The sequence below is a fragment of the Onychostruthus taczanowskii genome, unplaced genomic scaffold (assembly GCF_017590055.1).
Source record: "Onychostruthus taczanowskii isolate IOZ18803 unplaced genomic scaffold, ASM1759005v1 scaffold8, whole genome shotgun sequence".
Lineage (NCBI taxonomy): Eukaryota > Metazoa > Chordata > Aves > Passeriformes > Passeridae > Onychostruthus > Onychostruthus taczanowskii.
Window position 1 is genome coordinate 17,439,472 of NW_024505892.1, and position 25,702 is coordinate 17,465,173.

The window sequence follows — 25,702 nt, forward strand, 5'->3', positions numbered from 1 at the left end:
ATATGAAAGTAATAGAGACTGGTGTCTCCGTCTCTCTGGGTGCCTCCCAGTGAACCCCGGCCAGCCCCGGGTCAGCAAACAGCGGGGGGGCAGCCCCGAAGTGACCGACAGCGGGGGGACACTCTCTGGTGCCCCGAGGGTACTGAGGGCAGCTAGGCTAGTCACCTTTGCAGCAGAAGAGACACTGGAGACATCAGTGGAGGGTAAAAGGCCGACTCTGAACAGGAGGCCAGTCCAAGGTTTATTCGGAGCTCCCCAGGGAGCCCCACTCCTCAGGGTGCGCCGTGCTCAGAGCAAGACAAAGGAGTCTCGAGGTTACATTTAAAAGGGGGGGAGGAAACCGAGGGTAGATACATTTGCTGACCAATAAAGACCCTCCAGGGATACAGCCTTAGGGGATGGACATTTGGGATAGCGTATAACATTATCCTTGGGGGGCTGACCCCTGGCTTCGGGCTAATCACTCGACGGGTTTGACCGAAAGATCTAGATAGAAGGGATGGGAAGCTGAGTGACTGACAGAGAGCCAGGGCGGGGATTTGGGGGATGATCTCAACACAGGAGAATGGTTACATAGGTAGAGGAAGGGGGTACAAAAAGGGGTACATCATCTGGGGAGAATAAGGGGGTACAAAATCCAACTATTACAAAGTATAAAAGCACGCTGCAACAGACTGGTATGTTAAAATGGGAGCAGAATCAATCAAATGCCAAAGAGGTATTTGGCAGAAGGATAGATGGATGCTTTAGAAAATGAAAATTCTGAGAAGTCTGTATGTCAAGGTGTGGGATAGCCAGACATATTTGGAAAGAAGCTTAGAAAATCCAGAGATGGAAGTGGAGAGGAAAACCTAGAATGGTTATTACATTCTGGGATGTTTAGGAAGCAAAATGTTGGCAAGAGGGATGACAGGGAGAATGTCATAGAACCTTAGAGAAGGAAGTCAGCAAGGTGTATGAAGAGTGAACGGAGACTCAGTCAGCAGGAGGCAAAACACCGGGGATGCTGTGATTTGTAAGAACCAGCACTGTTCATTCTTCCGTGGCAGCATTTTGTTTGCCTGCAGAATAGGACAATGAAGACCTGTTTTTCAGGTAACCATAGAATCGTTTAGGTTGGAAAAGATCTTCAAGATCCCCAGGTCCAATTGTTAACCTAACACTAGCAAGTCCAATCTTCAGCTTTCCTGCTAGTAGTCTGTAAAAGGAGAAATGTTTTTGAACACAAAATACAGTGACACTTTACTGCTTAGATTTTTTGTTCTGAGTTTGTGAGAAAATGTAAATGGCAGCTGAAAAAGCATATTTAGAGAACAAACTGAAATGCTTGCCTAGACCAATAAATTTCTATTTATTTGTGCTCTATACTGACTGATGTTTTTTGGAGTAGGCTCAGCCTCTGACAATAATTTAAAAAATAAATATATGCAGTTCTTGGGCAAAATAAAAATTTACCATACAGTAAATAGTTCTTTGTCAGAACTACAGACTTAATCTTGCTATTCTAAAATACCTGTTTGGAAAGTATTTCTGTATTCAGAATTTATTCTATTTAGAGACTACTTGAACATGGGGGGGGGGGGGGGGGTTTTTTTTTTTTTTTTTTTTTTTTTTTTTTTTTTTTTTTTTTTTTTTTCCCTTTTTTTTTTTTTGGTGGACTTTTTTGTGTATATATTTAGTTCACCTCCAAACAATACTTTTCATTCTGTTAAGTGGCTTAACTGTAGTGTAAGAAGGAACATTGGACTAGAAGGAATTTTCTGGACTGTTGAGGTCTGTTCATCTCTGTTGCAGATAGTCTCCCCATATAATGTTTCCCATGAAGTCATCAAGCTCTTTCTGAATATTAGTATAGGTTTCACAGTTCACCAATCATGCTGCAAAGAGGTTTGAGAATTCCACTGCAACTGTAGAAGAACAAAGAGTGGAATACTGCTGGTGAAGTGAAAGGCCTTAAGTCTTCTAGTTTTCAGTCTGAATTTGTTAACATTTTATACATATTTGTTCTTTTCCTAACAAAGTGTTTCTATTAAGCAGTTTCCTTTCTCTCTCTGAGGTTTACCTGACAGTATTTTTTAGGAGAACCCTAATATCTCTTAGTGTGGGGATTTTGCCTAGGTTTCTTTTTAGGCGAAACCAGTAGGCTTGGTGTGCTGGCCACACATGGCACCTCATTGCCGTGACTTCCCATGTTCTACGTAGAGTTAACCTTCCTTGAGCATGTGCACTCATATTCCAAAATGTGCATTCATGTATCATTTAGCTACTGGGATATTTTGCTTGATACGTTCAGCAGTGACATTTTTTCATAGCTGTGTCATTTGACTGCCCAGGTATCCTCTGTCTGGGAGAAGGATTTGAATGCATTAGTCCATGCCTGTTTGGTGTTCAGAAGATAGGTAGCATGGTAAATATTTCTTTCCATTTTCCCCTTCTCCTTCCTAATGTCAGTCATGTGTATTTTCTGCAGAACAGCATTTTCCTATTTTTATGGCCTAGTCTTAATCATTGGCATTAGGCATTAACTGAACTCCTTGTACTTTTGCTCTGGCCAGAATCCTTACTGTGGTGAGCTTATTGAGTAGCCAGGAGTCTGATTGATACTCTGTACCTTGTGAGCCATCATACCCATCGAAAGAATGCAATGGGCAATTTGATAGTTACACCTTCAGCTGTACAATTATGGTCTGTTCCAATTTGTCAGAGTCCTTAGAATCCATCAGAAACCTCACAGGCAGAAAAAGGACTAGAAGATTTTGGAGACACCACCTTCCTTTTCAGCTGAATATAACCAGTATAATATTTGGCATTGCTAAGAGATTTTGTGAAGGAAAAGGATGTCTTACCTGTCAGCCTACTGCACAGAGGAAGACTCATACTTTGGTCCTTACTAAGCTGAAAACAAGCGTTTTTGGGGCTGATTAAAAAGCAAGCACCGCCTATCTGCAAGGGCGTTAGACAGCTGAGTTTGGAAATGTCTTCATCTATCCAAGTTCAATCTACCAGCCATAGGTCTGTCAGAGCTTTAGCAATTCCTGCTCCAGATTTCAGTTCATTTTGGCACATAAATTAATGGTTCTACTTGTTTTCCAGAGTTTAGTCAGTGCTCCAAGAATAAGATCTGTGAGTTACAAAGTGTATGAACTTCCTTTCATGCACAAAGAAGCTGAATTTCCATTTCAAATCCAAACTGAAACTCAGTGGAGTCTGCAGCTGGCACTTTTGTATTAAATAGACAAATGACAATCAAAACCAGGATAAATCATGTAGCCTCTTTCTTTTCTGTTGCTTTTTAGCTATGTATTTTAACATTTATGTTTTAATAATACTGAGTTTTAGATAAACAACTGCCAAGAAAAATCAGACAGCATTTTATTTTGTAGAAGGTACATTACCTTTGCCTTGCAGTTTCCTAATTTTAGCAGCCCTTCCCGCATGGGGTTAGAGGAATGCAGCAGTGCTGTTTGTAAGTTTGAAACAGAACAGCCTGTCTCTGTTTTGCTTTGGCTTCTGAATCCATTTTGAGTTTTGTTTTGGGTAGTTGATGATTTTTTTGCCTAACCAAAGAACAGATGCTGAATTTGGATAGCACGCCTCATGTATTTACTCCAGTGTATTCAAACCTTGGCAAGATCATGATGGGACATAACTATTATGTTATTTCATTGCTTGAGAACTTCATGTGGTAATTAAGATTTAAGAGATTAATTGCACGTACATGACAGGTAAAAAACCAATATTAATGCTTCTTGTTATGTTTCTTGAGCATTTCTGCTGCTCAGGACATATATTTTAAATTATTTAGATTTTAGATTATTCCCAATAGTGGGAATTGGACAAGCACCAATAGCTAAGGTCTGAAGAGAGTTTATTAGCATGGAAAATTGGAAATTAGTAGATTTTGTGTATGAAGGGAGTTGTAAAAGTATATGCAGAAACCCCTCCTCATTAGCATAGGGATTGAATTGATCTTCCTTCATGTGAGAGAACCAGGCAACATTTCACAAACATGCCAAAACTAGCATCAGTTAGTACTTCCACTTCAAGACGCAAATCCAGCTTTTCCTAATATTGGGCTACTCTTCTGTTTCTTTACTCCCTGAAAGAAACCCTTACCCCATTTAACATTGAAGAGATATGGAAGTTACTGCTTTGTGCATTACACTTATAATGGTTATAGAACTTGTGCATCAAGAAAGATGTTTGCTTGTATTTTTGGTCCATTGTGTTAGGCATTTCATATTAGCATCCCAACATTTAATGTGACTTGAGCAGGAAGTAAAGAATTATAGAGGAGGACAAAATTGATGTAGGAATCGTCATAGAACGCCGTTATAGCTGGGAGAGTAATTTCCACTGTCATTTTCTGCACATTGTGTAACTATTTCTGTGGTGTATCTGCTCTGACTTCTGTATATTTCACTATTCATTTTATAAGCTACACATTTTTGCGTCTTCTTTTGGAATACATTTGATTATGTTTCTGTTTGACAGTATGCCCTTGCTCAGATCACTAAAATGCCAAATGAAATTCAGCTGCAGAAAGGAAAGGTTCTTCAAATATGGGGCTCATTGTGATAGTATCCCAGTGTTGCCAGGGCTGTGAGGTGGTGTAATTCCACCTTTTCCTGAAAGGAGAATGTTTTCTTTAAAAGATACAAAAGGCTTCTGTTTGCTGCAGTAAAGTTTTAATAGAACATAAACATAGAGCAATATAACTGTCTACAGAGAACTCAGTTCTGCTGAATGTGACAGCTGTAAATTTAAAAGATCTGAAAATAAATGAGGCCTGGCCCTTTGTGTTTTCATAAGGTGGCTTCTTTCTTCCAGCCGTATTTTCACTCCAGCAGCTCTTAGGGGTTTTGGTGCATTTGTATCACTCTCTTCTGGATTCCTAGTGAAATAGTCTCCTTTCTGTTTCTTTGGACACTTTGCTTTCATATTTGAGCAAGTCTTTCTACTTTTCAAGAATTTTCTACTTTGCTCTCCTTGCATTAGGCTTTCTACTCGTAGCTCTCTCCACCTCTTCTTCCCCTACACTAGGGGATTGAGTGTGCAGAATAAGATCTCATTATTCTCAGAGGTGGGATATTTTTCCCCCTCCTTTCCTCAGGTGGTGGAATAGTTTCCCCCCACCTTTCATAGTGGGGGATATGAAAGTGATACTTTCCTCAGTATCACTTGATCCCAAGTTCAGTATCTGAACATGGGTATACTGGCATCTTTTCTGATCTGCTCTTTTGAATGTTTTCTAAAGTAGTAAATTGTGTTTGCAGCATAAACAGTGAAGAAATAACCCAAATTCCTTCTATGTCAAACTTCTGTTACGGATGAAAAAAAATGCCTTGAAAAATAGGTGTTAACAAATAATAAATAAATAGACTGTTGTCATTTGAGTGTTTCCCCTCCCATTTCCTGAGTTTCATTCTAGAAGATATGCCTACTGGCCCTTCATATTAAGGAGGTATATTTTGTTTGTTTATCTGTTTTTTACCGTGTGTTACAGAAAGGTATCCATGAGTGGAACTTCTGTGCTGCTTCTATTAGGGGGGTAAGGTAAGTTGTTTCCCTTTTTTGTTTTGAAATAAAAGGAGTAATTGAATGAATTTTGTATTATGCTGCTGCTGTGGACCTTGGAGTGACAGTGATATTTTATCACTGCTGTAACCTCTTGCAATCTATTCTTCACCATAGTATCTTTTTTTCTTTTCCCTAGGATTTATCTATATTTGTCATCCTGCAATTTTCCACTTTCCTTTTAGTGTAATTAAATAAAAAAGGTCCAGAAAACTTACATTTTTTAAATAGTCATTGCTCTGTTCTAATAATAACTGTTCCATACACAGAGTTGTTGCTATGTCTGCAGGACTTTTTTGCACAGATGGATGATTCTTTTTCCTTCCAAAAAGTAACTTAAAAACACCAAACTATCAATAGGCACGAAAATTCAATCCTGTGGGATTCAGCTTATTTTAGGCAAGAATTGCAACAATATGCTTAGTTCAGTCTTGGGTTTTGGCTACAGTATGTTTTTGTGTGCTTTTTAAAAAAAAGAGGGAAAGAAAGAATTTATTTATTTATTTACTGTCATTTTGGTTTTTCCTTCCCCTTATTAAGTCATGCTGTGGTCAGTACAGTCTCTAGTGCAACCTCCTGCTTTGGTTATTTAAACTGTGAGTTATAATTTAATTTTTCAATTGATTTTCCAATCTGTTCATCTGAACAGATGTCCAAAACAACTCAGATGACTTTACAGAGAGCCAAGAGTCACTGTGAATTCTTAGAGAACTCTCTGGCTCCCTTCATGAGGAGCTGCAGAGGGAAATATTTATCTTATGCAAGCATGAAGCTGAATGAGGTTTTTTCTTCTTCTTTTAAATATATGCAAGTTTCTGATCACTTAATTTTTTAGTGTTTTACAGGGCTTTTTTCCTAGTTTTGTGAAGGCAAGTATTGTTTGGAGTGGTGAGCCTGCAGAACTAGGCCTGATTCTAATCTATTTTTGTATCAAGACTATTTTTGGCTACTTTGAGGCTCCTAGGGACTTAAAGCTGTCTAGGAAGGGGCAGTTCCCAGATTTATAAGGATTCTCAACCCTTCTAGACTAGTAAGAGTCAGCTTTAGAAATGCAGCCTTAATGTACAAAGCAGGTCTTTGTATATGATCTTGGAGGCTTTTATGACAAAGACCTCCATAAATATTTACGGGACTCCATAAGGAGACAGTGGGTCTGAAGAGACAGCTGGCTTTGAAATGGCTCACGTTTTTGGTAAATACTTTGCTGCAGTGACAGAGGGTCACTTCTTCTGCATGCTGTGTAACAGCCAGCATAATCAGCATTTTGTTTTACAAGTAATAGGGTTCAGTTCTCAAAAGCTGCAAAACAACTTGGAAACTGTGTAGAACTCTGAGCAGAACAGTGCTAAATCACACTCTGTATGCAGGAAGTCATAGCAGTTGGCTGTAGAGTAAGAAACTCATCGATTCGTGGTTTGTGTGCCAATGTAAATACCTCTCCTTCTGCCGTATGCCCTCTTGACCTCTTAAATATAAGTGTTTCTTACTGAATCAGCCCAGAAACTGCTGTTATTCTTTAAAGGATTTATCAGAGCTTTTGGAATACAGCTGTTTCCTCAAGGTACTTTGCATCTTATGTTATCAAGCAAAGTTCCTACTCTTCTGCAGAGCTGACAGCATATGAGCAAGAAGGTAGGAAATTTATTTTTCCCATGGAAAATAAAGTGGCTGACTGAAGTTTGCTAGACTACAAGTTGACTTTTACTCAGGAGAAGTTCTGGTTTATGAAATAACCACTACTCATGTTGTTTCTGGGGGAAGAGTGCTTCAGTTTCTTTCCTAGCTCAAGAACTTAGACAAGCTTGAGACAAGGATGTTTGTCTTCCATCCCAAGTTCTTGGAGTTTTGAATCTCATCAGACTACTTAATTACAACAAGAGGTGCCTGTACTGCTGGACTTCTAGAAAACACACTGAAATTCCACACAGCTCCTTTTCTGTGATTCCTGCCAGTGTTCACCTGTTGAATCTGCTGCTTCATCTGGAAGTACTAGTAATCAGTAGTTGCAGCATTTGCAGTATTTCTTATTGACTAAGGGGAGTTCTGGATGCACATGACCTGGGCGCAAGGCCATGCTGCCCTTGCTTCCCTGTTTGTTTTGGGAATTTGGCGAATTCAGCCCCAGTTCTGCTGTCGTAGATGTCAGTGGGTACTACGTCTGCTTGGGCACTGGCAGAGTAAGGCATTTCCTGAGCAAATTATCCTGTGTCTTTTTATAATTCAGGTGATTTTTAGTCTTCTTTTTTCTAGTTTAGCTTCCCCGCCCCGCCCAGGGAGGAAAGCAACATATAAGCAATGTAAACCCTCACTTAAAGGTCTTAAATATTTATGAATTTCCTTGGCCTATGTGTACACTCCACATTCTTACTCTTTTATTCACTGCTGTGTTGCCAGTGGTTTCTGGGCATGTCAGGTTTCAGCTAACAATTTAGTCAGCAAAATGTTTCAATGCACATGGAAATTGAATGAGTAATTCTGTTAATATCAGTTACTCCAATTCTAGAGAGTGTACTTATGTGCTTGAAAAGCTTGAATTAAAAGTTGATTTATAAGTTCAGGACAGTGACTGTCTTCCTAAATGTGTACACTAGTTAGCCTTTATGAATTTTCCTAACATAAAAATAAATGAGTCACCACACCTAGAGACAAATATTCTTATAATGAAGCTCACTCTTTTTATAAGTAGCTTTATGAAAGGCAGACCCCCCCCCCCCCCCAGCTTGTCTAAAGAGTCATTTGTTCATCAAAACTTATAGGGTTTTACAATAGAGCAACCATAAAGGAGAGCAAGGATCAGACAATCTTAAACACATATTAAAGGCTCAAAATTCCAAGTATTTCCTTATACTTTAAAAAACCCACCCCCCTGTTACATTAATCAAATCATCAGTCCTTTGGCCCAACTTAATACATAATTCTACTTTATTGTGCTGCAAATTAAGTAGTAACATGATGGCTGTCTTGATCCATCTAAAATAGATTGATTTCACTCGGACTATGGATTTTTTCTGGTATATTAATAAGCTTAATAAGGAGACTTAATTGGTCTTGGTTTCTCAAATACTGCATTATTTTCCCTTGTAACACCTCTAGCCATTTCTGTCCTTTTCCAATATAGTGAGAATCAATTACACTGCATCAGCTTGACAGCTGGCACTCAGTATGTAACAAAGTCACAGAAAGAGATATTTCAAATTACATTTAATATTTTCTATAAGGAGCAGAGCAATGGCATGCATATAAAACAGTTCTGGTGAATGAATATCTGCACGAACTGCCGCCTACTTGGGGTAGAAAACTGGCAACTGTACAAGAGTTTGCACCTCTTCTGTTTTTGCACTGAGACATTCATGCATCCATAAGAAAATTGCACACATGCCTCCTATTTTATCTTTGCTCTACAGTTATAGAAGATAAAACCAAAACTGAAGGAAGATGTGAGCGGGCAAGTGTAATAACATAATTCATCTCATATTTAGATGCTGACTTAATTTAAAAACACTTTTACAACTTACTATCAAGGTACCAATTAACAAGGAACTGAGTAGAAATTTTATGTTCAAGATTGAGCAGTGGCTGATGTCTAAAGCACAAAGACCTCATTATTTCAGTTCAAAGTCTAATTTTCTAATATGATCCTGAAAGGATGCTTTATTCTGGTTGCAGGAGTTAAAATTAAGGGCCTTACCTAAATGTACTGAAGACAAAAATGTCACAGGTCAATGGAAATATTCCTATGAATTTCTTTACTCCTACTATTTGTTGGGCAATGAGTAGACTAGTGGGGCAAGCTGAATGATAGCAAACATCAGAATGTGAACTTTGGAGGATACAGAAGAGTGATTTTACAATAAGGGAAAGCTGTGGATTCTCAGATTTAATCTGGTGCTTTCCCATGTTAAATGGGTTGATCTGTATGATTTGACAAAGCTGGTAGAAGTCTAAATGCATCTTTCAATAACTTTCTTGGCCGTTCTTTCAGCATTTCGAAGTTTGAAGAGCGATGCTGTTTCTTGTACGTGCTGCACAACTCAGATGACTTTCAAATCTATTTCTGCACAGAACTTCATTGTAGAAGGTGGGTCACAGCATTATTTCAAAAAGCCATGTCCTGTGATGGGATAGATCCCTGCGTGTACAACAGGGACTGACTGTTTCAGAACTATAGTGAAAGTTGATCTGAGTGTCCTCAGTGATCAGTGTCTTTTGTGTGAAAACTTAATGCACAGCACCCTGTGTACCTTGATACACTGGAGATCTGATTTATGAAGGGTCAAAGAACGAGCACAGGCAAACATTAGAAACAAATACGATTATGAATATCATTATGATTTACACGCACCTTTCTGGGATTAGTTTTGTAATACTTATCATATTACGGCTTACTAAAAGAGTGTGTCCCCAGTTCAACAAAGCATCCTAAACTTTAGAAGGACTTATTGAAGTGGGAACATTTGGAGTAATGACTAAGCCTAGTCAAGATTTATCTCTAACTGTAAATACATTTTTATTTACAATTAAAAACAAGCACACTTGATTTCCTTTACATTAGCATATCTTTACATAAGTAAGATTACACTTGTATCCCTGCAAGAAATTTGGCAAAGGTTTGTTGCACAAAATTAGAGGTGTCTCAGTTTCTCTAAGCTGTGTTTCTGCTCCGTAAGCTTGAGGCTGTGGTGTTGAATTGATCCTGGAAGCATTCCCAAAGGAAATTTCACATCTTTTTGTGCTAAAATGGCTGCAGATTTGCCTAAAAGCACTGCAGCACTCTCTATTAATGACTGGATCCACCTCAAAGCCCAGTCTCTAGCTTGTTCTTTTATCCATTCCAGTTCATATAGGTTCTTTTACCATGTCCATTCCCCTTCACATCTGAACTCTTCTTAAGACATGAGTAAGCAATACCTTAGCATGACATGGTTTTGGTACTTGCCTTCTTTCAAAAGGGCAGAAGTCATTTTTAATAGCACTTTTTTAAATGAAAGGTTATGAAATAGACATCCTTTCCATTCAAGGAAAAACTTGAAGCTAGAACTCCTACACTACATAAGCTCTTCCAAACGTAGCAAAACTTCCCAGTACTTCTCATGATGCTTCAGTGCTTTCAATCGACATAAAGAAATGGTGGTATGGCATGAGAATTTCAACCGAGCTGTAGATTTTGAAATACTAGTTCCATTAATAATTTCAGATATCATGGATTTTTTGCACATGTAAAAAAACTAGAAAAACTTCAGATGTTGATGGCTAAATAACCATGTAAACAAAATTTTTCTTCTGACAAGCAAATTTGTATACTGAATTTATACTGATTGTATAAATTATACTTCTATATACATATTTTCATTACATAATATGTAGTCATATTAAATAATAATTACTGTACTTAATTCCTCTCGGTCCTTTCATTACTTTGTTCCTATACTCTCTCAAGTTACTGTCTCAAGTTTGTGTTTGCTTTTTTCCTCTCCTTTTTATTTTTGGTACAGATTTTTTGACATGGTGAACAGTATCACTGAAGAAATGGGGAAGACTACAGAGGAAGGGGAATGTGATGGAGACTCTCTAGAGGTATTTGTACTTTTGTTTTTCTCTCAACATACGAAATTATGGGCTTCCAGTCTAGCACTTCAGTGAAGTAAATTATTCATTCCTTTTCTAGGGATTAATGAAGTTAATTAGTGAAGTTACTGTTTACACTGTGTTCTTACCTGGAGTTTTATCTGAACACACACATCGTTGGAGAGGGAATAGAGGGCTATTGGGTGCAATGCAGCTCTTAAGGTGTTTAAGACTTCTTTGAGGAGGCCGGGAGCAGAATAGAATACCTAAGCCCCTGTTCTATTGCATGAAAATCTGGTGTCTTGAAGCTCTAGAGACATCCGTAAGTAACTGAAAGAGTCAGTGCTGTGTGATGAATACAGACAGCCTTCTGTCCCAGTTTTGATGTTGGCATTTTATAACACATTTATAACACATTTTATAACATTTTCTCTCTGAAATCAGAGACTGAACAAAGGGAAACCACTGGGGTGATTTGTGGCAGGGAAAAAGAGACTCTATTGAGAACCTTAGGGTGCCTATTTTAGCAAAAAGAAAAGCAGTGGGTGACTTGATTACAGTGGATAAGTATTTTTGCAGGAAAAATAGCAATGTGCTAATGGTCTCTTTAATCTGTTGAATAAAAATGTAATTCAATAATGACAACAAAAAAATTTAATTAAGAGGCATGACTACCATGAGAATAATTCATTGTTGAAACAAACTATTAAAAGAAGAAGTGGATTCTTTCTTTTATTAAAAAGATAGCCATCTTTATATGGAAGAAAATAAAAAAATACTTTAACTAGGCGTAAGCTACTGAGTTTAGCACAGGAGTGAGCTTGTGAAATTCCGCGTCTGTGTTACACAACAGGACACATCGGTAATCTCTCTAACAAATGCTTTTGGGCTGGCCTTAGACTGTTTGAAATTCAAACTCAGCTGAAACCACACTTAATGTGCCACAGTGCTGACTAACCTCCATTGGCACAGTCTGCTGGCAGACCTGGCGGTGTCAGAATTGAGGCTGTGCTGGTTTTGGAAGCCGTGGGGAGGTCAGGAGAGCCCCTGGGAGGAATGAAGCGTGTCCTGCCTTGCCCCCTGTGCCCGAGCAGCAGCCAGGCTCTGTCTGGCGCGGAGCGAGTGCCCTCTGTTGCCGGCTCTGCCTGTGCAGCTCCCGCTGGCAGAGCTGCGGGCTCAGACGTGAGGTGGAACTGCAGGAGCTGCTCTCTGAGACACAGCCCAGCTCAGCCCTTCCCTGAAAAGGCTGCCTCAGAAGCCACTGGGGAAACATCAGTGTGTTTGCACGGCATCCCAGTTGTCATCTTAAAGTGGGTTTTTTCCTCCATCCTCTGTGTTCTGCAGAAAGCTACTAGAATCTTGGATGCCTTAGTTACGATCAGAGGGCGAGAAGGAATAAGTGTTATCCTTCTGTTGCATTTCATGTTGTTGTTGTTGTTTGCTCTGCAGTATGATTATGAGTACGATGAGAATGGTGAGCGAGTCATTCTGGGAAAAGGAACGTACGGCATTGTGTATGCAGGACGCGACCTGAGCAATCAAGTCAGAATTGCTATTAAAGAAATCCCAGAGAGAGACAGCAGGTATAGTAACTCTGGCTAATTCCAAATTTTGGGCATTACATGATTTCGTTGTTAATGTGTTCAATCAATTTGCTGATCGAGGAGTGCCTCTTCTACAAATCTGCCAATAAATTACCTGTCTGTGGTATATAGTGGTGTTCCCTGTCTTTGTAATTAGATTGTGGAGTAGATTGAGATCACAATTGTGGAGTAGATTGAAATCACAATTGAGAATTTAGATGTTTCCTGTGTTTGGTACTAGTGTTTTTTCTTTAAAACAAAATAAAATTAAAGAACCTGCTGAAGTGCAAATAACCTGCAGAATATTACTTCAAACACCTGGTGATGAGCCCTATCTACCTGGACATACTCCAGCATGTCCTTATAAAAGACCTATTGAGATTCATTATTTGTACAGTCCTTTAAAATTCTGGGTCTGAATTGTTGATAAAGACATTTTTCTTTCTTGTTTTTGCACCAAAGATTTTGAAGCCTCAACATTAGAATAAATCATGTGGGATAATATCTTTGTTATTTTTCTAGTTTTTTAATGGTGAGGGTCTCTATGCATATGTAGCCCTCTCTCCTGGCACTTAATGTCCGTAGTATTTGTGTATCTGAAGTCTTCCAGTCTTCATAGTTTTATGCTATTTTGTATATATAGATTTCCAAAAATATTGTGATAAAAGTGATATGAAATCTAAAGGGTTTTCAAGTGAAATTGACTGTATCAAACTGTCGAGTTTAGCTCAGTTTCTTTTTCATTGGTCTGTCTCTTTGGTTATTCTGTTCTGACTTGGTTTTTTTCTTTGATACTTAAAAATTAACACTTCTTAATCTTTTGGAACTCATTTAGAGATTGGGTGGTCAAATGGATATGTGGTCTAATCATTTCTCCATTCTCATAATCTTTTAAAGGTACTAGAACTTAGATTATGGAGAGGGGCATCCTTCCATTCTCTATATTGTTATTCCAAATTGAACTTCAAAATATATTATAATTTCCCAGAAAGTATGGCTGTATTACATGAAACAGTCTGTTGATTCAAAATAGTTGCAAGTTTTGTATATGTTAGGAGAAATTTTCTTGTAACAACTGTGATTAATAGAAAGATAGTTTGAATACAGCAGTAATTACTTCAAAGGGAAAAAAAAAATCTGGATTTTTCTTCTCCAATACACATTTTAAAAGAATTTTCAACAGAAAAGGTTTCAGATTCAGTGTGCAAAGGATAGCACAAAAAGAGATTATTAGAAAGTGGTTAGTCTTTCATCTAAATGTTTAGAGGCTTCCAGAAAGAATTTCAAGTATTATTATTTTAATAGCAAAGTAAGAAAAATTTATTAATTCATTTCTGGTTAATTGTAACCTGATCTTTTCACACTTTGAAAGAAGTCTATAGAAAGAAAATCTCTGAAATGAATTTGCATTATTTTATAAATGAGAATTACCACCTTTTGAATTTATAAAAAATATTTAAGTTCTGACTCAGGCAGGACTGGAAATTAAAATATTTCTATAAAAACAAAACCAGTGAGTCTTCAATTCTGCCATATGTTGAATAAAAGCTATTTAATAATATACTTATCAGGAAATGTTAGACTACAGAGACACATTCTCCATTCCAACAAAGAGGAAATCAGGAAAAAAAGCCAGGACAGCTGCTTGAAGGAACAAGCATCTCCTGGAAAACTCAAGACACAAAAAGGAAGCCTACAAAGGGTGGAAGGAAGGACATGTAGCCTGGGAGGAATACAGAGAAATTGGATATTGTCTGAGCAGCCAGGGATCAGGTTAGGAAAGCAGAAGTACCTAACAGAATTAAATATTGCCAGGAATGTCAAAGGCATCATGGAAATCTTCTGTAAGTACATGGTGATAAAAGGAAGGCTAGGGAACATGTGGACCTTCTCCAGGAAGAAAGAGGAGACCTGGTTGTTCAGGACATTAGAAGGCTGAGTCTTCAACAATTGCTCCAGCCACACTGCCCAAGTCACAGGAGGCAAAGGCAGGGATTGGGAGAATCAAAAACCACCCACTGTAGAAGATCAGGTTTGAGGCCATCTGAGGAACCTGAACATGCACAAGTCCATGGGGCCTGAAGAGTTGCATCCATGGGTTCCCACTGACTGGAAAAGGGAAATAACCCCCCCCATTTTTAAAAAGGGAATAAGGAAGACCCAGAAAACTTTATAAAAGTCAGTCAGTTTCACGTCTGTGCTGATTGTGATCATGGAACAGGTCCTTTTTACAACTGCTAAGGCACATGGAAAAATAATGAGGTGATTTGTGACAGCAGACATGGCAACACTAAGGGCAAATCACACCTAACAAATTTGGTGGCCTTCTGTGACAGGGTTACAGCAGTGGCAGATAAGGGAAGAGTGACTGACAAGGCCAGCTTGGATAAAGCCTTGAGCAACTTGGTCTAGTGGGAGATATCCTTACTCATGTCAGGAGGATTTGAGCTTTAAAGTCTCTTCCTAACTCCAACCATTCTATGATGATGATGATGATTAAGGATTTTTGTTCATACCATTTAAAATCTTCTAGTGATTAAGTTCTAAAACAAAAAAAATGCTTCATCCTGGGGAAAAATTTTCTTATGACTTTACTTTATTTGCAAAATTATTTTGTTGCTCAAGTCTCAACTGTGCTGTTTAAAAGTGCAGGAAGAAGAATTATAATGGTCTTTCTGCTGCTGCTCAGAATTAGTATCTCATTAGCAGAACTCAGGAATACAGTCTTTGATTTTGCATTTCTGTATGACTAACAGTGTAGTCAGAACCTTTATAATTATGTGGAGAAGTAAGACAAAACTCAAATTAGTTTTTAGTAAACTGACTCAGAGTTGCATAATCGTACTTTTCATTAACCAAATAATTATTTTCTGCAACAGTTGTTCTCCAGTGGGATTTTCAGATGACCATTTTTTTTTCCTTTTCCCTACACTATTTTAAGAGTTCAAACTCCACTAGTAGCTTGATGCTCTTTGAGGGAGAGGTGATAAAAGGGAGTGGAAGTCACAGGTACTTTTCCCATAACAACCTCAATTGCAAATGCTGCAACTGCTTTTCACTGACAGAAGGAGGTCAGTGTCCTTCATCTATTTCAGCTACCCTGAAAGTGTTGCCACAGATGTTCGTGCTTTAGAGAAGATAGCTACCAGACTGTCAGCATATTGTCTACATCTTGCCGGAAATACACAGAAATACACAAAATTTCACAGCTGACCCACCTCTAAGGGAAGCGTTAGGGCAGGCCTAAGTTAGGAAGAGTGTCAGGGTGGGCCTAATACATCAGCTGAGCACATCAGCTGCTGAGCTCTGGTGGTGTCCTACGCTGGAGACAGATCCTGACTCCAGAAACTTTCTTGCCAAAAAGGCTGTTGAAAAGCATATCTCTTAAAAATACTTACTTGGACTAAATTGAATTTGGTGAAATTGTTTTGATCTGTTGTTTTAAATATCTCTACATTAATTAGTTCTGTTTACTTACTCTGATACCCCATCTAGTCCTTAGCAAAGGCTTCTACTTTAAAATTTAAATGGTGATTCATTTTCATTATTGAACTGTTTTTATTTATACACTAGCTTTACAGTTTACTAGTTCACTTTGTCACCAATATGAATCCAACCACTTTCACAACTGTTTATTCTCTTGGAGTTAGAGTGGAGTGGAGTTTATTTTTCAGGATTTTTTTTCCCTCACTCTATGTATGTTTCTAACATTTTGTTGCAAACATACACAGAGTGAGGAAAATACACAATATTATATGTATTTTGTATATGTTATTTGTATTTACATATGATCACATAATATTTTAGTATGTGCTGGTCACAAACAGTGTTGTTAAATTCATTTAACAAATACTCATTTTCAATGTAAGCTGTTTGAAGGCTTTCTTCACTGAGATGAAGAATAAACTGCTTTTTTGCTTTCCAGGTACTCCCAACCTCTGCATGAAGAAATAGCTTTGCATAAGCATCTCAAACATAAGAACATTGTCCAGTATTTGGGTTCTCTTAGTGAGAATGGCTTCATCAAAATATTCATGGAACAGGTGCCAGGTGGTAAGTTTTGGGGGAAGACTGGTTTGGTGGTTGATAGGTTTGTATGTTTTTTTAGCAGTTAATAGGCCCATGAGACATGTTTCATACAGGTGTAATATTCTACAGTGTCTCTTTCTGAAATCAATAAGGAGAAGTGTGTCTTCAAACTGCTTGAGTAGTTAGATATGTTGTGCTATAAAAGCACAAAGCTACTCTGTCACTCTGCTCCTCAGCTGGATAGGGGAGAGAAAATGCAACACAAGCCTCATGGGTCGTGATAAGGACGGGGAGAGATCACTCATCAGTTACCTTCACAGGCAAAATTGACTTCATTTGGGGAGACATTTAATTCATTGTCAACCCAATCAGATTAGGGTAATGACAAATAAAGCCAAATCTTAGAAACACGTGCCCCCTATCCCTCCCTTGTTTCTGGGCTTAGATTCACATAGGATTTTCTCTCCCTTCTCCTACCAGTGGCGCAGGGGAAAGTGGTCAGTTCATGGAAATTGTCACTCCTTCCTCCTCGATGGGAGGACTCCTCACTTCCTTACCCTTCTCCAGCACGGATGGGGTCCCTTCCAAGAGAGACAGTCCTCCATGAGCTTCTCCAATGCGAGTCCTTCCCATGGGCTTCAGTTCTTTGCAAACTGCCCAGGGGATACTGAGACTCTTTCTTTAATTGCCCAAGCCAGTGGTGATGCAAGAAAGCATTTGACTGGAGAGGACTTTGGTTGTAGATGAGATGCCTACTTGGATTGGGATTGATGGTTACTTTTTTCCTCTGGGGAGAAAGCAGAATTTAATTGGATTTTTATTCTCACTTTTTGCTCTCCAAAATTACAGGCAGTCTTTCTGCTCTTCTACGATCAAAATGGGGACCATTAAAAAATAATGAGCAGACAATTGGCTTTTACACCAAGCAGATTCTTGAAGGATTAAAATACCTCCACGATAATCAAATAGTGCATCGAGACATAAAGGTAATGATTTGCAGAGAATTAAGCTTGACAGTGTTATGTAACTCCATAACCATTTACTTGTCCTGTAATTTAAAAACTTTTTTTTCTGAAAGCTCTCTGCTATTCTGAACTATGGGTTACATAGGTGAACTATTGTTGATTTTAATTTCCACCAACAAAATATGTTGGGTTTTTTTTCTTTTAGGAAAATTCACATATAGTAACTAATATGTGATAAAGTAGATACTTTTTTTTCTGTTTTCAAAGACATGACTGAACTTTCATAAAATCTGATCGAAGTGAAGAAGATTGTGGATGGTATAATTAGCAAGTTCTTTTCCAAGGAGATTGCAGATGAAAAGTGCTTGGCTTGTTTTTTCAAAAAAAGCCTTTTTTCCTCTTTTAGTATTATTTAACTGAGCTCCTTCTGGTAAGAGGGGAAATTCACTTTGAGATGAAGGTTTTGTTAAAGGTATTGCATAAGGCAGGAACACTACTGATTTCTCTTTCATCCCCTCTCTTAAGAAGTCACTTACTTAGTAAAGAGTGTACTGTACAAACAGGTTATGCAAAAAGTCTTAGATGAAGGGTCTGCAGAGAAAAATAATTGCTCTGCATGTTCTTTTCCTCAGGGTGATAACGTGCTTATCAACACATACAGTGGAGTGTTAAAGATTTCGGACTTTGGAACTTCAAAGAGACTTGCAGGAATCAATCCTTGTACTGAAACCTTCACTGGTATGTTCCCAGAGGAGATTTTCTTATCCTCATTCGAACTGTGTATGTAGGGTCAGAATCCACAGATGCTGAACTTTCATTGACTTCAAATCAGTATAAAAGGTTACTGGAAGAATAACTTTCGGATATATAATCTTAAGCTACACACTGTACCTGTATGCACTGTTCAAAGAGAGTGCTGTTTTGGATGTTCTATTTGTGACATCAAAGTCCTCTCCAACAGAAGAGCTGTGTCTCTGCTGTGCTTTATTTGAGTCTGTCTCCTTTGTGCCTGTGTCTTTTTCATCTTGCTGATCTTTTTCTTTCATGATTGGCTTGGACATCCTGACTTCATCTCCAGGATCGTGTATCTACAGAACCTGTTACTCAGTTGCTCCTCCTTCTGCTTGATAATTTGATTTGGGTGTTAAATCATGCAGTGGCGCTGCATTAAATAGTTATGTAAAATGAGAAGTGACTGTTACTTTAATTCCATCCTTTGCTCTTCCATTGCTTCTGTAAAAGGAACAGAATGCAGGATGATGTGTCACATTGATTCTCTTACTTCAGAAGAAAATGTTCATCTCACCTACTCTTTTAGGTTAAGATTTCAGGTTTCTCTTCCTTTTCCTCTCTGGGTACAAGTCAGAGTGCTTTCCCATATTTTAATCTTAAGATATAAAAAAATAAATGAAAGCTATCTCTGATCCAAAGCTCTTAAAAACAAAAACATTTAGTAGTTGTCATCGACATTGAAAAGTGATCTCCAGATCAGTAGATGATACCAAATGCTTTAAGCACAAGTAATATCTTGAGCAGTATTTTGAGTTTTATATAGAATGCACGTAAAAATTTTTGAATTTTGAATAATAAAAGGAGATTTTTAAACTGTTCTGATATTGCTCACTCCTCAGTCATTTTGTTCCTCTTGTCTTTATTTGCAGTATTATTACACTTAAGTAAACAAAAAAGAGTATGTTTTAAACAGGTACCCTTCAGTATATGGCACCAGAGATCATAGACAAAGGGCCACGTGGCTATGGGAAGGCTGCAGACATCTGGTCTTTGGGGTGCACAATCATTGAGATGGCTACAGGGAAGCCCCCATTTTATGAACTGGGAGAACCTCAAGCAGCCATGTTTAAGGTCAGATATCTTTTTTGTACAGCTGAGTCATATTTCTAAACATAGGAAATCTGATGACTGTTTTGGAGAATTAGAGTTTGCAAGAAAGGGAGATAAAGGAAGTGCTTGGATTCTGAGGATGTTAAGAACAATAATCTGATTCAGCTGGAAGGGAGTGCTGTGAATTTTTGAATAGATTAGTAGACAGATAGCAGCTATGCAGCAGCCTGGGTGTTTAAGAAACAAACAACACCAAACTGAGGAAAAGAAACAATTTTCTACTTTGTGAAGAGCCTTTACTTGCAGCTGTGGGGGTTTTAAAATGCAATTGTTTATACAGTTTGTAATAGTTTGGGGTTTTTTCTCTGAATTAATAAACTAGTCATATAAAGTTAATATTAAAAGCTGAGAATGATATACCAGTTCTACTATCTAAACAGTTTTTTGATGTTGTTTAGTGTTTGGGGGAAGAACAGTTCAGGCCATTGTTTCTCCCTTTATTTGTCTCAGGTGGGGATGTTTAAAATACACCCAGAAATTCCTGAATCCATGTCTGCAGAAGCCAAGGCTTTCATACTGCGTTGCTTTGAACCAGATCCTGATAAACGAGCTTTTGCTCATGAGCTACTTATAGATGAATTCTTGAAGGTTTCAAGCAAGAAAAGAAAGTCTGCTTCGAAGCTCTCAGGTAAGCATTGCAAAATTCAGTCTGGAAGTTTCCTCTTGCCTATGGCACTGTTTCCTGGAACTGCTGGTTTAGTATTTAAGATGACCACAGCGGATCTCCATCCCATGTGAATGCTCAGTTGTGGCCTTCTCTACCAGCAGCTTACTGCAGAATTGCTGTTGTAGCAGAATTCTGTTATCATGTTGTCACAGAAGTCAATTTATATAAATATTTCTAGTAAGGTTTTTAGAAGTCTGTGATTATGTGCAGCTTTTATGGTTGTTGCATTTTTGTTTCATTTTTTTCCCTCTTTTTAAATTTGCATACATTTTCATTGAAATAATATTTATATAGAATATATTTTGTGTATGGTTAGAACATGCCCTTAAATCTCAGTGAAGTTTTCTACATAAGCAGAATTAAACTTTGTCCCACAGCAAATGTGCATACACTGCATTATTTTTGTTTCATGAAATTTCATTTCAGGAAATGTTTGTTTCCTGTAGTGTTCTAAATTATGGAAAGTAGCAAAGGAGTTTTGAGAGCAGTAATAACTTATTCTATTTTGTGTGATTATATACTTGGGAAAATATCTTCTGTATATTTTTAGTATGATACTTAGAAAAATATCAGGTAAAGGAGATGATAGTCAAGATCACTTTTACTGTGGTTTCCACCCCCTCAGAATAAATTACAATAAATACAATAATTGCAATAAATTACACTTTTGGAGACGGCAGCCAGGAGAATTGAGATAATCCATATAAATGGGAAATTACCATATAGACTTTTCTTAGTTAATTTCAGCATATTTAACTTTCTTTTTTCTCTTTCCTTTTCTCACACAGTCCTTTCAGCTAACACAAATGGTGAGTTTTAACCTACTTCTCCGTCAAAAATGTACCTGTGTGGATACTGTAGTTACCACTTATCCTGGTATAATTTGTCAGCACTAAAAAGATGGAAAGAGAAGTGGTCACAATTGTGAAAATCAGTGACCCTTCTCTGTTAGGAGCATCTAATTCATTGTGCACATCTGAAATACTGTTTTTAATCCTACCAGACTATGGTTTAATTGTCCAGGCAGGTGGGTGATACAGGCTAGTAGGGCTGTGCTGTCATTTATGGGGACATTTGGTGGAAACCAATGGCTGTTTTATAGTAGCCAAAGAGCCAAGGTTTGTGGAGAATAATAACAGAGATTTTTGTTAGACTAAATTCTATAACTGACAAACCAGAATGCATTTGGGACCCCTTGTCAGACCGGGATACAGGATACTCATCTCTTTCAGGAAATGAACTAGGAGAGTGCAGGAGGGAACTGAACACACACAGTTACCTCCATGCTGAATTGGTATCAAAGTACATTTCAAAATGTGCACATGTGAAACAGATATGAGTAGTTTCCTGCAGTGGTAATGTGTGCTCTGGATTTAAAACTAAAAGTTCCGACTTAAGTGCATGGCTATTATTATTAGCCAATGATTATGAATTAATTAAACATGTACGAATTAATCTGATGAAGAAATGTATCTTATATATGTTATAGTATATATACTTATAAATAGCAAGTATGGATGACTTACCCTATAGAAACATTTTCCTGCTGCTGGAAGTCATGATAGGAGATGCATGTTCACTTTAGTATTAAAATTCTGTGAGTGAATTTGCAAGAAGTCCAGCATTTCTATCTTTCAGGAATAAAAACATACCTGAAAGATAACTCTATTCCAGACAAAAAAGCTTTAGGAGTTTTTTGTCAATTTTTTTCTAATATTTTGTGTTGGTGTGTGGGAAGGCTGGAGTTTTTCTGTCATGTCTGAAAAAATAATCTTCACTTCAAAACTCTGATGGTTTTATTAAATTCTAATTTCTGAATATTCCTATACAAATAGAGTATCTTCGGAGCATATCCTTACCTGTCCCTGTTCTGGTGGAAGACACAAGTAGCAGCAGTGAATATGGTTCTGTCTCACCTGATACAGAATTAAAAATTGATCCATTCTCTTTCAAAACAAGAGCCAAATCTTGTGGAGAAAAAGATGGGAAGGGAATCCGGTCCCTTTTTCTGAGGTAAAGAGCTACCTGGCATTTTTGTTACACAGTAGATTAGGAATGTGTGCATCAGGATGGTTTCTGTAATGTTTCTTCTCGCTGTGTCATTCAGCATCCCAGATGAACATTTTGAGGATCACAGTGCACCTCCTTCACCTGAAGAGAAAGATTCTGGGTTTTTCATGCTGAAGAAGGATAGTGAAAGGAGAGCCACCCTCCACAGAATATTAACTGAGGACCAAGAGCAGGTGGTGAGGAACCTGATGGAAGCTTTGACTCAGGTAATTTCAGAGGGCAGCAGAAATTTTATAGAATTCTAAGACTTCTCTGCAGTTACCTGGAACTCTTGAAACTAAACACAGTAAAGCAAATAGAAATTAAGTTTGATTAAACTAGAAAGTATACACCATGTAAGCTTTCATAGTTACTGTTTTATTTGAGCTATTAAAAACAGGCTTTGAAATTGTTCATGATGCATTACATAGGCCTTTTTTGTTTGTAATAATGTAAAAATATACCTGGGTATTAGTACTGGCAAGACAAGAGAAAAACATGTTTTCATGATACTCTATTTTGCCAGTGCTTTTCGAATTTGAATAACTCTTATAAGGTCGATGATCTCCAGGAGTGGATTATCTTGACCCCCTTTTAAAGTTCTGTGTTCTGACTGATGGGTTTGACAGAGGGAGGTTTAGGTTATTTGTCCTGCTCTGATCTTATGTTAGGCTATTGTGTAGAAAATTTGGGCTGATGGATACACCATTGCCTTCTAGCCAACAGCCATAACAGGGGAAAGAGGGGGCTAGGGAGAAAACAAATTACAGCTATTCCTCAGTGCTTTCAGGAGCATGTACGGAGGGAAGACGTAGTAACTGTGAGATCTACAGCAAACAACAAAATAATTGCAGAATGACCTTTTGGCACTCTTTTGTGGGGATGATTCATTACAATGATGTATCAGTTCAGGACAACACTGAAGAAATAACAGATCTTGACCTCACTGCTAAGTGTTGCAACACTGTAATAGCATGACAGGATTTTTTGGTTTTGTGTGTGTTAGTAGTTAATTGATTCACTTCATTCTCAAGGCAAAGTATTGCTGGTCTAAAACATTTGTATAAAACGTGACAACTCATCTTCTAAAGACACTAGTGTTTGGAAACTGATGTACACCAATATGATTATTATGCATGTACTACAGTTACTATGAATGGAAATGGGTGCCATGCAAATAAAAACAGCTTCTAACTCTTGGGAGGGGGGAGAAAGTAACCCACAGTTATCCTGGTAACTAGAGAAAATGTTAAAAGACAAGGCAGTGAGAAAGACATTTGTGATCTGTGCTTTGCGAGGGTGTTGCTGTAACAGACACAGTTTTTGCATGTGTATGCAAGTAATAATCAGTGATCATGAGGGACTGAAACTCAATCACAAATCCCAGAGAGGGTGCTCAGTGTTTCATGCCTTTCTCAGCTTGGGCTGGAACAGCCTGAGAGAGAAGGAGACATGCAGAATTTTAGAGACAAAGAGTTCAAAGCTCGTGTTCATGTGACTCGCTGCCCTTCAAGAGGATGCTGAGCTCTGACTCCCAAACACTGTTTTCTCCCTTTAGAAATACAAGAAATTACTAATGGCTTGCTTGTTAGGCCTCATTAGGGTTTAGGGTTTCATAGAGTTTTTCTCTTCACAAACACTTTTCACAAGAAATGTTTCAGCAAAGTCATTGGGTTTGAGGGTTACGGGAGGAGAATGCCCCTCACAAAACGGGTTGCTATTTCTAATTAGCAAGTCATACTGCTCCTCCTGTCCCCATAGTGCCTTGGTGGACTTGGATCTTCTAGTCCAGGGCTACGGTGTGCATTTACCTATCTGCCCTAATGGCTTTTTAATTATTTACCTGAAAAGAATATTGTGAGAACAGTGAGAGATCCACTCCTGCATACAAAATCATTAGGTGAATTCTTCAAAGCAGATCAAGATCAGAGGCTAGGATCTTTTATCTCAGGTGGATGTTTTAGTCATTGGTATCTTTGAGTGCTCTAGAACTTTTGCTTTTATTAAAGCATCTTTCTCAATAAAATTTTCTTTGTTTCATCCTGATCAGAATTAATTGACTATAGTTAAAAGCTCAGTGTTACTGGCAAACAAGAGTTTTTGGTGTCTGGCCAGCCATAACATTCATGGCATAAAACTGGCAAATGCAATAGAACCAAACACCATATGTCCTTCTTTTACAGAAATCAATGTTAGTCTATATAAATATTTACTTTAATTCCTTCAGAATAAGCACCTAATACTTCACACAACTTGAACCACAACTCTGGCTTAATTTAAGATCTGGCCTTGAAATTTGTATTCAGTTGGCATAACTTATAAGAGCAAATACAGTGCTGTGCTTCCTAGTTACTCTAGGCTGGTTATTCTGATGAATGCTTTTGTGCTTTTTGCTCCTTTGGTATAGCTCATGCTAAAACACAAAAGCTTTTAAAAATAAGCAAATGAATATTTATACTAGAAAGGTGAGATCTTTGTAGACTTGCTTTAAGAAACAGCTAAGTGTAGAAGTTCTGTATTAAGGGAAATTAGGAAATTACATAAGAAACAACCAGTCCTTTTGTGAGCCTCCTGCATAACTTTGACTAATCTCTTCTTTTAAATGCTGCTGCAGGACTTTGCACATTGTGTCTGAGAGGCACCCAGAAATTAGAAGCACTGCAAAGTACATGTGTGTTTGCAATTATGAGTCATTTGTAGGATCCAGTGCACAGTACATTTATTCATATCTTTATTCATTGCTGTACAATGACACATACGCACTACAGTGTGCACACATTCTTCAGCAACTGGTAGAAAACCAAGTCAGCTACTTGTTCAATGAGTTCCTACTTGAGTCACCAGGAAGCTCAGCCCTAGAGCTCTGTGCTGCTGCAGCTATGCTGCCACCAGCACCTGACCTGCAGCTGCACCTTTCCCTTAACCACAGCACCAGAGTTTCTGAAAACCCATATTGCCAACTGGCATTATTGACTGAAGTCCTTCTTGATGTATGTTTCAAAAGATGACTATCAAAACTATTTCTTTTCCTCTGTCTTCTGCCAGGGAGCTGAAGAACCCAAGCTAAAATGGGAACATATCACAACACTTGTTTCCAGCCTCAGAGAGTTTGTACGGTCCACTGATCGCAAAATCATCGCAACCACGCTTTCAAAATTGAAGCTGGAGTTGGACTTTGACAGCCATGGTATCAGCCAAGTGCAGCTTGTGCTGTTTGGTTTTCAAGATGCTGTAAGTTGTCATTTTCAATGAGAAATTTGTGCACCTAGACTGGAAAAAACGAAACAAACCAGGACCAAAGAGAACTTGCTTAACTCCCACCCAGATCTGCTGAAACAATGATATTTGAGGGCTTTGAGAGTGTA

The 25,702-nt window shown here is 38.1% G+C and overlaps 1 protein-coding gene across 2 annotated transcripts in view; it reads left to right on the forward strand.

The window, feature by feature from the left end:
* MAP3K5 (mitogen-activated protein kinase kinase kinase 5) overlaps positions 1 to 25,702 on the forward strand; it is a 99,503-nt gene that overhangs the window by 61,646 nt on the left and 12,155 nt on the right. For both annotated transcript variants that reach the window (XM_041423768.1, XM_041423769.1), the window contains exons 12-24: positions 5,507 to 5,556; positions 9,560 to 9,655; positions 11,070 to 11,151; positions 12,592 to 12,725; positions 16,651 to 16,778; positions 17,604 to 17,740; positions 18,352 to 18,457; positions 19,425 to 19,582; positions 20,072 to 20,249; positions 21,077 to 21,097; positions 22,124 to 22,301; positions 22,396 to 22,564; positions 25,383 to 25,568. In XM_041423768.1, coding sequence (XP_041279702.1) covers positions 5,507 to 5,556; positions 9,560 to 9,655; positions 11,070 to 11,151; positions 12,592 to 12,725; positions 16,651 to 16,778; positions 17,604 to 17,740; positions 18,352 to 18,457; positions 19,425 to 19,582; positions 20,072 to 20,249; positions 21,077 to 21,097; positions 22,124 to 22,301; positions 22,396 to 22,564; positions 25,383 to 25,568 — 1,623 coding nt within the window. The remainder of the gene's footprint in view (positions 1 to 5,506; positions 5,557 to 9,559; positions 9,656 to 11,069; positions 11,152 to 12,591; positions 12,726 to 16,650; positions 16,779 to 17,603; positions 17,741 to 18,351; positions 18,458 to 19,424; positions 19,583 to 20,071; positions 20,250 to 21,076; positions 21,098 to 22,123; positions 22,302 to 22,395; positions 22,565 to 25,382; positions 25,569 to 25,702) is intronic.